The sequence below is a fragment of the Amblyomma mixtum genome, chromosome 4, assembly GCF_055824585.1.
Source record: "Amblyomma mixtum isolate Tamu chromosome 4, ASM5582458v1, whole genome shotgun sequence".
In the NCBI taxonomy this organism is placed as follows: domain Eukaryota; kingdom Metazoa; phylum Arthropoda; class Arachnida; order Ixodida; family Ixodidae; genus Amblyomma; species Amblyomma mixtum.
This window is the reverse complement of record NC_143015.1, coordinates 101,981,985-101,994,853: the sequence shown is the minus strand read 5'-3', so window position 1 is coordinate 101,994,853 and position 12,869 is coordinate 101,981,985. Positions and strand designations below refer to the sequence as shown.

Sequence of the window (12,869 nt, the reverse complement as noted above, 5' to 3'; positions counted from 1 at the left end):
GCCACTGAAGCTAAACCTGAAAACCGGCCTTTGTTCGGGGCGATCTGGAAAGGTGCACAGATAAACTTACGGCGCAAAAGCGACTGGGACGAGATCTTTCGAACATACTCTTATATTCTGAATATACTCGGAGTAGAAACGCAATTTTCGCACTGCTGCTTTGGCGGTTGGAAAACATTCTAGCATGGCACCCTAATTTGCTCTCAGTAAAAAGCGAAGTTCTTTGTTTGTCATGTCTGATCGTGCAAGCAAAGAAGAATGCCCGCGAATCTCAACATTGAAGGCCTTTCTTCAAACATAAAATACTGTCATTTTCCCTAATTTTTGGTAGCATGACGGCAACTGCAACGTATGCGCCATAACATCCAAAACTCTAGTGTTGAATGGCAGTGTCGTTGTCAAGAAGATTCTTCAGGGATGGATGAATTGGAAAAACCTATTCGCTTGTTTTTTGTCCATTGCTCTTCGCAGTGTTTTTTTTTGTGGCGCTTTATTTTTCAAAGGTGTTCTGAAAATGGAGTACTGATCTCCGGACACGAGCGGAAGTTATCCAGATTTTAGTGGAAGCCTACTTGCAGTTTTTGGCGTTCCAGGGAAGACCACCGCAGCGTGTTTTGATGGCGTGGTCATTTCGCGTACACATTCCGCGTACCCGGGTAGTGCTCAGGGAAGACAGCAAGACGAGGTGCCTGTCGAGGTCTAACCCTGACGCTCCTGCTCCGATGGCAGCTTGTGATTACTTCGATAATGGTTGGGTCGGAAACATGCAGTCTTCTGAGTACGTTTCACTCCCCCTAGCCTCCTGCACATTCTTAGCGGCGGTGTACGTAGGCAGTTCTTCTGGGTGTACGTAGACCTGCCTTCTCGGTATTAGCACTTTCAACCGCTCCAGTCACCTTGCCGAATGTAGGAATCGAATCAGAAAATGAGGGAGATAGAAAGCGTTATTCTCCTGTTCCCGTTATTCGCTTCCCGTTATTCTCCGTTATTCGCTTCTATTCCTTTGCTGCCTTTTTTGCCGTTTGAAAATCTCACATTATTCAGAGAAATACGCGTGAGAACCACCTCTCGAGAAAGACGGATTTCAATATTCAATATAACCTCAGTGTTATTCTTGGGCAGGCATAAAGACATGACCAAGTGACGTTATATACATTCAACCACTAAAAATAACGTGCTTTATTGGTCTACTTGACATTCATGTTGACATACATTTTGACATTCACCTTGACATTAGTATCTTGTTTTTAACGCAGTAATTTATGTCGGGATCACGTTATATGCTACTACGACTGTACACGTGGGGGCTATGGTGTGGAGGGGTGATACGGATGTCCAACAAGGTTGTTTCTAAGCTAAGAATGACAGTGCATAATTTGTCATGATGCTCGACTGTGCCAATTAGCCTTTGAAATATATGTTCGGCACACAAAGGGCGGCTTAACAAAAGAATAGCATCACTTGAAAAGCTGGTAACCAACAAAACTACAGTATTGACCGCGTGTCTGGAATATTGAATACCTTTCCTTTTTGACAATTTCACATTAGGAGTAATAAAATTCAGCTGTACCAGGTCATGTTTGCTAAGCCACCTTCTTTTCACAATGCAGCTCAGTGCCTGGCTGTGAACGAGTCCGTGCGCAGATCAACCTGTCCGTGTAAGTAACTTGAATTGCCTTCTCGAGTGCTCCGTTTGGTGACAAGAGCTGGGTTGGTTGGCCAAGCGTAGAATACATAGACCGGAATGGAAATGCCCACTGCGCCGGACAGTTTTCTCCGATTCTTTTCTGGCCTATTCGGTAGCTCAGTCTACACTGTTCTACTTTTGTGAAAGAATACAGAGCAAATAAACAGGACCGAAGACAGAGACGCGACGGCTGAATGGAAACTGAATGGAACTGAATGAACAAATAAGTATGAAGGTATGTGGAGAAGCAGAGAAAGGGCATCACGAAATAGAAGAGCGCAAAAAAGTTCGTATTGACCACTTCGCGGCAGGACAAGCAAACAGGTTTGCTGACTCGTGATGTCCGGTTGCGCTCAATAACAAATGCTTCAAAGATTCCCTCGTCCGTGAATTGGTAATAGTGCAGGAGGATGGCCCAGAGTTCGAACAGAGTAAAACAAGCCTTGCACGTTTTATAACTGAGCGCCAGGTACGCACTGGGGATGGCTACATACAGGGACGAAGCTTGTTTTGAGGCGATCATTTTGTCATCGCCTCATTTGACCAACATTAGGCCCCTCACGAATCAGCGCCTCTTAGGGAACATGCTTAGTGGAGGTGCGGCAGGCTATGAAACACCTGCCGTACCTCTTACGTCATACTGTCATACGAGACCCTATAACGTTCATTCACCGCAAATAGCCTTCCTTTTTTGGTGCACTTAACATATTCCCCAACCCAGCGAGCGGCACGGCTCAGATTATGAGATATCTGGCGAACGTGGGGAGCTACGACGAAGGTTGTGCTCCTAGGTTCTTCCTTCTAGGCAACAGACATTCGGTCGCCTCTGACAGACTCGTCCACAGTGCTGAGCAAAATGACTCCTGAAGTGAAGCTGACATCAAACACTCCATATGCGCGTGTAAATATCCCTGCACCTGCTCGTGGCCTCAAATGACATTGTTCAGGACTCCTGAAGCAATATGCCGCGTCAAAACGCTGTATTGTGTGGAGGAGACGGATGGAAACCTTTTACTAGCCCTTATAGATGATTGTTGCTAATGAGGACTATCATTCACAGATAGCGAACCTGGCGTTTATACGGAAATTCCTTCGTTACTGTGACCACACACCGCCTTCGACGCTCACGAACACCTCCCTCAATCGAGGGCACGTCCACGCAGTTTTGGCTTTCATCGGGTCAAAGGCACTTAGTTCAACCTGCAGCTGCTTGCCATATTGAGCACGTAAGATATCGCTGAGCACAGGACAAAAACGGGGTTAGTGCAGTTATCTTTCTGCTCGTAAAGTCATACCTCGGAATTTAGAGGTGCTCACAGCATTGGGAAAGAAATGCTTCAGGGAAGGTGCTGGTGCCATATGAATTCTGCAATGGGATGCCAAAATCAATGACATTTCATTTTTCTGTTCAGACGCTTTATAGCTCGTTTTCGTATGAAAACCAAATATACCCAGACCCTCCGAGCGACAGGCTTCAGCCTGCATGTGCATGGTGCTGGCAGGAATCTACGGCGATGTGCCCTTAGTGGCTATGTAAAAACTTGAAACAACTTGGGAATGGTATTCTCGAGGGCTCCTAACACAGTATACCTCACCTAGTTTTACGCTGAGTACGTTATCCTTCATCCTATTTCAGTTCTGCTTGACAGCTGAGCTCTAAATGCTGTGAGAGACCTGGTTTAGTGATGCTTGCTAGGGTTTTCGTTTAGCTCTCTAGAGCGTGACAACCTTTGCTCGACGAGACGTTTGTAGGAGGCGTTCATAATTAGATCTGTCGCTCTTCGACCCTCGGATGGCCAGCTGGTCCGGCAGGACATCCACTACAAGACCCATCTCTATAGCAGTCACTGGCCTTGGTGGCCTTGTCCTGGCGTATTCACGCTGCATCGTAGTGAATTCTTTGTAGGAACTTTCTTCATTCCACATCTGCTTGTACTTTTCGTACCAGCGGCTGCGCGGCCGTGCACTTCCTCTGGACTCTCAGCAGCGCCCGTGGTCATCTCGACCTTGCTCCTGCTCTCGCGCTACTTGTCGACATGGCCAGATACGATGATGAGGAATACGTTGCCTTGACAGGAGAGTTCTGCGCTATCCAGTGGGTGAAGCCAATGAGTTGGCTTCCGGCATCTCAGCCAGTGATGAACTTAAGACAAGGAAAAATAATTTTTGGTGAAGTGCTGAGGGCATGATTGCCTTAGCTCTTTACGTGCCACTTTAAATTACAATTAAAATATGATGCGAAAGCGCGTCCCCAGAGCCACTGTGCTGTCTGGGAAGGTGCAACTGTTTGTCTGGGAAGGTGAACACAGATCACGCTGAGCCTTCACGTAGTTATAGCGAGATAAAATGATCAATCTGTGGACACTACCCGCCAGATCTACAACGCGCGTGCTTTGATTTCATTTACTGGCCCAAATTACGATTAAGCAGGTACCAATAATCAGGCTATATTTTACCCTTCTGACCGGAGCAAAAAGAGAGATGGGGGCAGGTGGGTGGGTGATGATATGTTTGTCGATGCTAGAAGCGTGTCCCACCAGGCATCGGGTCCAGGATCACCGCCGCATTGCCGAAGGAGGAAGGAATCGTGGGCCGGAGACGGGGAGTAGGGGAAGTGAAGGAAAAACTGTATTTACATTTTTACAAGAATATTTACAAAAAGACAAACATGGTAAAAACTGAGAAGACTCAGGAAACGTTGAGCGGAACGCTCAGGGAGTCGCTCCGGGAATATCTTCTCGATGAACGGCTTGAGCGCTTTAAATAGCCCCTCCCGAGATCTTCCCGCCTTTTTCAACCAATCGTAGGGACTTCGTCCGGGTGCTCCAAGGTCGTTCCCCGCTTCGTCGTCTTCCTCGGCTGAGGCCCCTGAATAGTCGGAAGTGGCCCGTCAGGCCAGGTGGATTTCATATCTTGTCTCGAGGAAACAAGATGGGCGAACACCTGCCGCGTCGTCACCTCGCTTCATCCGCTGAGGCCCGTGGATAATCGGAAATGTCCAGAAGAGCATGTTGCCGTGCTAGTCGTTTCCGGCCAGGTGGATATATATCTTTGTTCCAAGGAAATTCCACAAATGCGAACACCTGCCGCGGCGTCACCCCGCGGTTGACAAAAGAGCTAGGACCGGTTGAATGGTAGGCGCTTGGCGGACGCTCGTCTCCGCAGGTAGCAGCTGGCGTTGAGACATGTCACCTTGACAGATGCACACAATGTCGCAAGGTCAATACTTGGGTGCCTTGGGTGCCGTTAAAGGGTAACTCCGGAAGACACGTCGTGGCAGTTTGGCAGAAGTGGTGGTACGAGGAATCCAGGAGTTGAATACCTCCCTCTTGTTCGTTTCCACCTGTCATGAGGTGGCATGGAGGCACGTGCTTCATGAAGACCACTTTCGCAGAACGACGCACTGCCTCTGGGCATGGCCTAAGTGGACACAGGTGTGACGGGAACACACAAAGAGAGTTAGGGGGGGGGGGGGGGGTAGAAACACAACAGTGATCTCTCCAGGAGGTGTCTCCGACCTTCGAAGTATTTGCGAATGCTAGGAACATGCACAAGAAGAGCCTCTTTCTATGTGACCGGTGCTGTGTTGGATCAATTCGGGTGTCTTAGGCTGCTGTAGAAACCTGGACGCCCAAGAAGCGCATGTCACATGCTTGGTGATATTACTGTGCTACGACTTTTCTTCAATTGAAGTTTGTCTAACTTACGAAAAGAAATGGCTCAAAGAACTGTACAAAAGTACACCACACAGGTGGCACAACACCAGTTGAGTAATGAACGCAACCATTCTCTTTTACTTTTTGTCATCTCTATGACCACTAACCTCCATGTGCTTGACCACTGCAGCCAGCTGCTGTCTCCCGTCAGGCTCGCCATCTGTCGGCCCAAAGGGTACGTGCATGATAGTCACCAATAATGACCAATCAATGATTGTCCTGTTTCAGAATTGCTACTAGTATCTTGCCATTCTCGAGGCAGTGTGGGACCCCAACCTGATTTCCTATGCAATGAAAACTACGCTGTTGTCGTTGCATTTTTCCATCCGTGTGTATGTTACAGGTGTTCAAAGAGCGCTTTGGAAAATTTGTTTTCGCTTGTATTTTGTTTTCTTGGTTGTTCCTGTGAATAATTAGTTTCACCCCAGCCACAAATGATGTCCATAAAAACTAAAATACGCATCGACTGTTTGCTTTTGAGAGACTCAACCTCAGCACTCTGCGGTGGCCAGTGAAAATTCTGTAGTGAGGAAACATAGTGAACGTAATTTTGTTACTCTGTTAACAAACGACTAAAGTAATACATTGATAAAACTGCTACCTATTCGTGGTTCAGAGAACATAATACCGAAATATCAAGCACGAAATACGCGGGCTATGTTCTCAACTCCTGTGCTGCGGCAGGGGTGATGTGCACGGTTGTGTGCTCCGGTCAAACATAGTCCGAACAGCAGCCAGTACATTTTTGAAGACAACTCTACGTATTACTCGGTCAACGGCAGTGCAGAAAGCCCCCACGCGATTGGCTGAAAGGCACTTCTATTCCTGCTGTCCGAGGCGAGTTCAGAAAAAAAAAGTGGGGAAGTCGTCGCGCTTTATCCAATTTATTAGCAAAATCGGCCGCAGATTGTAATAATTCGAAGTTTCTGCAAATGCCCGGAGCGTGAAACCCAGCAGTTCAGCTATTGTGCCATTATTGAAGACGTATTGGCCACCGCCGTTCCTAGAAAGGACCATAGTGAAACCATGCATACATTTGCAATATTGGGCCGATTACCTGTCCTGCTTGGGTATTGGAGGGGTCTCCATTTTATTGAGGGCGTGATATCCTGGCAGTGTGGAGGAGGTTTTGTCGCAGTCGGATTAACCGTTTTGTCTTTATTTTAACGCAGCACAAGCCTGAAGCCGGCACGGAACACTTGTCACCTGGGAGCGGCCTGCTCTGCTGGGAGTCAGAACCGCCTGTATCTACCGACAGACATCAAAGGACGTGCCGCAGGTGAGACGGAAATTCAACAGCACTTCGAGGGCATCCGGTGGTCTGGTATCCTGGAGTGTAAATGACTAAAAAAGAATATATATAGCATTTTTATTTATTTATTTATTTATTTGTACATACTATCAGTCCAGCTGGACTAAGATAGGAGTGGGTACAACATCAAAATTTATAAACGCAGGCCAGTACGATAAAACAGCCAGTACAGTCAAACACAGTTCACAAAACACAGTCAATGTAATGTACAAATTATGTGCACTCCTGCGTTAAATATTTGCACATGAGGGTAGCAAATTGCTCTCGGGATTGGGCATTCACAACGTGGTTAGGAAGGCTGTTCCAATCGGACGATGTAGCAGGAAAAAAAGAGTATTTAAAACAGTCTTTAAAAAATTTTTCTACCTGGACGTGTTTATTATGTTTATTACGAGTGACGCGTGTCTTTGCTTCGTTAATGTATTGTTCTTTCTTAACCAAGACTAAACCATTTATTACACAATAAAACAGAGTTAGTCGTTTTTCTTTTCGTCTGTGGGAAAGAAGAGGCACATCTGCTTGGGCATAAAGCAGATGTGAAGGCACCACCACTACAGTATCGTTGTACCCCAAACGACTTTGGTGAAATCAGATTGGTACGAACGGACACTACCACAATGATACGTGGCAATATGGCGAACTCAAAATCGCCCTTAGTGCACCTTCAAGTCAGACGCAGTACCTGGTAATATCTCCAGGGGCAAAGCTGTTGGAGGGATCTCCGTTTTCTTGACGGCGCGATATCCGCAATGTGGATTAGGTTTTCCTGCAGTCGAAATAAACGTTTTATCTTTATTTTTACAGCACAAGCCTGCTGCTGGCATGATGCATTTGTCACGTGGGTGCGACCTGCTCTGCTGGGAGTGAGACCCGCCTTGACCCGACGACTGCCCTCACAAGACCCGCATCAGGTGAGGCGCAGAGCCAATAACGTTTTGAGAGCACCCGATAGTCACGTCTCCAGTGGTATGAAGGACACAAAATGATACAATAGTGGTTTAATTCATCATTACTACACGTTGATTGTTCTCTAAGTGCATTTGGAGAGCTTGGATTGGTATTATGATATGCTTGCGCAGGAAGAGCTATTCAGAACGAAAAACTTTATCCTACAACACCCGCTGGATTCATTTTAGGGTGTGCATTTTAAAAGGGTGCAGGATACCTGTCTTTGAGTTTGTTCCGGGGCCACTGCGACCGCCATCCCTAGCATCACAGTTAATCGGCCCAGTATCGGAAATGTATTGGAAAATGCCGGTCCTACACTGGACCTGAAAGAACCATCCATTAACAATATTGGGCCGATTACCCGTGGTGCTTGGGATAGTCCCGGTTAAAACCAGGAAGTCTTGTTAGATCCCGTGCACAGCACTGTACCAAGAGTCTGGGTCGTATTAAAGGCTTAGCTGCGAAAGAGTAACGTTAAACTACAAAGCGACACTAACAACAGTAGACTGCGCATGGAAAGGTGATCGACGGCATGCTCTCTGTGGAGCGATGTCCTGACGCTGGTTGGTTGGTTTATGAGGTTTAACGTCCCAAAGCGACTCAGGCTACGAGTGACGCCTCAGTGAAAGCTTCGGAAATTTCGACCACCGGGGATTCTTTACCGCGCACTGACATCGCGCAGTAAACGAGCCTCCAGAGTTTCACCTCCATCGAAATTCAACCGCCGTGGTTGGCATCGAACCCGCGTCTTTAGGGTCAGCAGCCGAGCGCCATAACCACTGAGCCACCGCGGCGGCTTCGATATTCCGATGCTATGGAAGTCTTCATGTCTCTGTAATTACGCGCCGCGCATTGGCTCCGCCCACCTTTCCGGTCACGTGGGCCAATCCCGTGTTACGTCACATGGTGTGTCACGTGGCATCGCACTTCAGGCGATTCAAATTTCGTGCCACTACCGGCCCGACCACGCCGACTTTTGGTCACTCTTTTGGATCTAATCAATTAACTAATTATTCGATAGGCGCCAATATTTTTGCGTCGCATCCTCCTTCCATTATAGCTACTTTTGAGACGATATCTCTTTATAGTTTCCCACAGTCGCTGCGTGCACGGTTTCGAGGGAAAGCCGCATACATAGCATGTTTTCGCATTAAAAGAAGAAAAAATACGCAGTAGTAATTATGACTTTTGTCATTGTTAGTCAGTTTGCTGGGGCTCTAATTGGCCACTGTAATCAATAACGTTCAGGTGGAGTAATTGTAATCGCAATCTGTTCTGCAGTTTCTTAACGTGCGAGCACGCCTGATAAACGAGCGGCCTTGTTGCTTTGACGTCATGACGCTCCCTCGGCTTAATGCGGTGGATAAGAACACTGATCGGCAAAGTTGCAAGAATTGAAACTAATCGCGAATAAAAATATCGTGCTACATTTGCAACTCAAATGGCATGAAATTAACGAGGAGTGGAAGGAGGGTTTTTCTGCGTCGTTTCTCGCGATATCCACTTATACACCTGTTGTGTTCGCAGGCAGCCATCGGAGCTTTGGATGCGTGGCGCGGCCAGCTGTGGCTCCTTACGTCGCCTTGTCTGACCTGAACTGCTCGAGCTGACTGACACCACCTCCTCGTAGCGGTCGGTGCCTTAAGCGCAAAAGGTGACACACTTGACTTCAGTCAAACTAAGTCGTTGAAAAAAAAAAAATGAACCGACGCTGAGGCAGCGATCGAAAATCCATCCTTAACACAGCAATCATAGGTCGCCGGTTCGAATCGTAAATCGTAATCGAAATCGTAAATGGTATGCCACCAGCCCGAACACACTGCGACAAACGATTACGCCGCAGTGTGTTCGGGGTGGTGGCATACGATTTACGATTTAGATTACGATTTACGATTCGAACCGGCGACCTATGATTGCTGTGTTAAGGATGGATTTTCGATCGCTGCCTCAGCGTCGGTTAATTTCTTTTTTTGCGACAAACGATTGCGCGGCAATGCGGCGGCCGAATTTTGATGAAGGCGAAATTCTGGAGGCCCGTGTACAGTGCGATGTCAGTGCACGTTAAAGAACCCCAGGTGGTCGAAATTTCCGGAGCCCTTCACTAAGGTGTCCCTCATAGCCTGAGTTGCTTTGGGACGTTAAACGCCAATAAACCAAACCAAGATTACGCCGCAACGTTCATATGAAGATTCGTAAAGACGTAGAATCGGGGTACATAGGTCGCCGGTTCGAATCTGTGGCGTGAGCTAGGCTCTAACTTGAACAGTAAGGTAATGGTACCCGAAACGCTGAATCTTATGACACTATCCGGAATATTCATGGGCAGACGTTTGGCCCACGCATTTTACACGAATGCCGGGGCTATGTGTCCCGACTTTGACGCCTGCCAGATAGGGATGCATATATACGGTATCGAGATAGCGGAGTTTCGATTTGTGGCGCCCATTTTATACCCTTAAGTTTCCATCTCGGTAACCATGGCCGCCATTCAGTTACGATTACGGTTACGATCGAGCTTAACGCTCTAACAAAATGTCGTTGCTATGAAGGACGCCATTTAGGATCTTATCCGTGGAATCCGCATAACTCGGAGGCTCTAAACGAGACCAGGACCGAAACTCTCCAAAATTCAGCTCAGAAATGTGAAAGGACACGCACACACGCCACACGGAACGCTGTGCGACAAACGGTTGCATCGCAATTTTGGACACTCAACCTCGCCTTAAAGGGCCACTGACCACACTGCGGTCGAAAATATTTTCTACCTCTCGGGTAGCGAGGCATCGTCCGCGGAAGTCGCGGCCGAAAATATTTTTCGTTGCATTTTCTCCGTACCCTGAACGGTCGAGAGACGCGATCGGCTCGACCGCTTCAGCTTGTTAGCGCGCATCTTTTCATATATGTTTTTGTCAGTGACACCCCAGTTAGCAAGCCACCTTTTCATGTATTTAGTTTTTTTTTTATGCGAGGCCACTCCGCCGTTATACGACCGGAACGCAGGAGTAGGAGTCACTTTTGTTAGAAACGCACGGCGAAGCGCGGACCCGGAACCGTCCGGCATTTCATGGAAATGAACGTTTGCGCTTCTCCGTGTGTGCTTATGGGCTGTATGTGCTTTTGTCTGTTCTCAGCTCTTAAGTTGCCGCCTTGGCAGACGAGCGAGAAGCAGTGTGTGTGCGTAGCGGTCGAGTGCGCGAATGAGGGAAAGGCTGTGCGACACAGGTCAGGGCACATGCACAGAACACGCTGAAGCATGCGTGAACTGGCACAAGTAACTAAAAACGTAGTAGTTTTTTTTTTGTTTTCTTGGAGGGGGGGGGGGGGGGGGGTTGCATGCGAGTGCGAAAATAAAAGGCGCTGCCGAAAGCACGCGCGCAACGACCAAACGACGCGACGAATCGGCTACGCCCACCCTTTGCCCGTCAGTCAAAACGACGCTCCCATGGATTGTCTCTCGTGAAGGTCTTCAAGATTACGTCAACTTGAAGGGTCAGGAGCCAGAGTCGAGAATGAGGAGGTTTGCTTCTCGAGGGAAACAGCAAACGGGCTTTGATTTGAATTTTTACACCGTTTCGGGACGTGCATGGCTCTAGTATTTTGTAGAGGTTATCTTCGATGCCTCGTCTATGCACTAGGCTTGTTTGTCTAAAATGTCCAGACCCCTGGTCAGTAGCCCTATAAGGGATGAGCTAAATAGTCAGGGAAGGCATGCAATTGAAACTGCATATCTCAACGGTTCAAATCCCTGTCGCAAGCTAGCCTCGAAGTTGACTAGCACATGTAGCTATATGCAACGAGAAATCGTGTTACACACCCCGAAACGCTGTACGACAAACGGATGTGTCACAATTTTGGCGCGAATGTTGTTGGGAAAACTGGCGCCACATGGAGGTCGGCCAGTGGGAAATATTCGATTGTTTGAAGTGGTGGTGTTCTGCTTGCTTTGGGCTTCATACGGCCGCTTGAGGATGTCATCCTATTTTTCTTGCCATCGCTTGGATTTTCTGTACCATCTGAAAATACACAAACTAACACACACGTCACCGGTCATGGGACTAGTAATGCTTTCGCATTTAAAAAGGGCAAAAATGATGGCGAGGTGTAGCGAGGATGGATTCCACGAGCACCAGCACATATGCAAAGCTTTCCTGCTGGATACCCTGGAATCGAGTATGCAGAGTCTGGACAATTCCTGTCTCCTGGGTTTCTCGAGGCACGGCTCGATTTCGTTCTCTAAACACTCAACGCGTGGCAAACACGTCGCAAGGTCTTGTTATTGTTCAAAATGGTACAAAATTCTTGGGTATAAGATTGGAGCAGAAAGTAGGACACTTATTCAGTACATGTTCCTCTTCAGTTCAGTTCAGTGCATTTATTTCAGTCATGTACAATGGCTGAGGAGAAAGGAAAAAGAGCCGCGCACGCGGCTTGACAAAGCTCCCATCTCCCGTAGCGGCTTGGCACGGCGATGACAGACAGCAGTAAAACAATAACAAGAGAATGCATGAAATAACAAATATGTACAATATCTTCATAACAGATCACCAGAATAGTCTCGGTACTGTTACACACAGTACCGTATCTTCCTTTTATTCAAGTGAAGTTTTTTGGGATGTCCAATTGTACCGCATGCAACTGGTTGTATCGTGTCCTTTCAGGGCTGCAGTGTCACCTGGCTTGCAACCACTCGAGATGGTGTCCCGCCCAGCGAGGTTCAGCGATTTATACGAGGCGCAACCGACGTGGCCTAAATGGATGGGGGCATAATCTTCGCCATACCTTACCATACGATGCCACTGCGATAGACACTGAATGTGCGCAGAAGACATCGTCATTGGCTGCCTGACCTTGACCAATACAGCCCGTGGGACTTCCTATCGACACAACGGACCAGGAACAGTGTTTTTATTGTCCAAGACTCTGCCACTGGGCAGAAGCACTCTTTTCCTGCACAATAAAGGAGTAATGTCCAGGTCTAGAGTCAGTCTCAAACTCTGGTGGTATAACTGAGATGTCCTACTTGTGAAAATTGTTGGGGATTAATGTCGGCCACCAACATTGCGTCTTTGTGGGCCTCACATCCACCACGACGATCGTGTGGCTTCCGCTGGCGACAAAAAAAAATCCAGCAGTTAAGCATGGTAAGCGTTTGGCCCAAAAACCACACTTAAGGTGACTCACAGATACGAGCCAGCGGTCTTACAAC

The 12,869-nt window shown here is 47.7% G+C and overlaps 1 protein-coding gene across 1 annotated transcript; it reads left to right on the top strand.

Annotated features, from left to right (window-relative positions):
• The first annotated feature begins 332 nt into the window (after positions 1–332).
• Positions 333–12,641, top strand: LOC149347628 (uncharacterized). The gene is made up of 6 exons (XM_089541617.1): positions 333–349; positions 1,611–1,658; positions 5,534–5,578; positions 6,576–6,682; positions 7,520–7,626; positions 12,322–12,641. Exons 1-6 carry the CDS (start codon positions 333–335, stop codon positions 12,412–12,414), a joined length of 417 nt encoding a protein of 138 aa, XP_089397743.1. The 3' UTR covers positions 12,415–12,641.
• Positions 12,642–12,869: the final 228 nt, after the last annotated feature.

Excerpts from the sequence above, each read along its gene's own strand:
- LOC149347628 (XM_089541617.1), top strand. Across the intron at positions 1,659-5,533 it reads GCGCAGATCAACCTGTCCGT|CCAGCTGCTGTCTCCCGTCA; the intron begins GTAAGTAACTTG and ends TGACCACTGCAG. Across the intron at positions 7,627-12,321 it reads CCTCACAAGACCCGCATCAG|GGCTGCAGTGTCACCTGGCT; the intron begins GTGAGGCGCAGA and ends GTGTCCTTTCAG.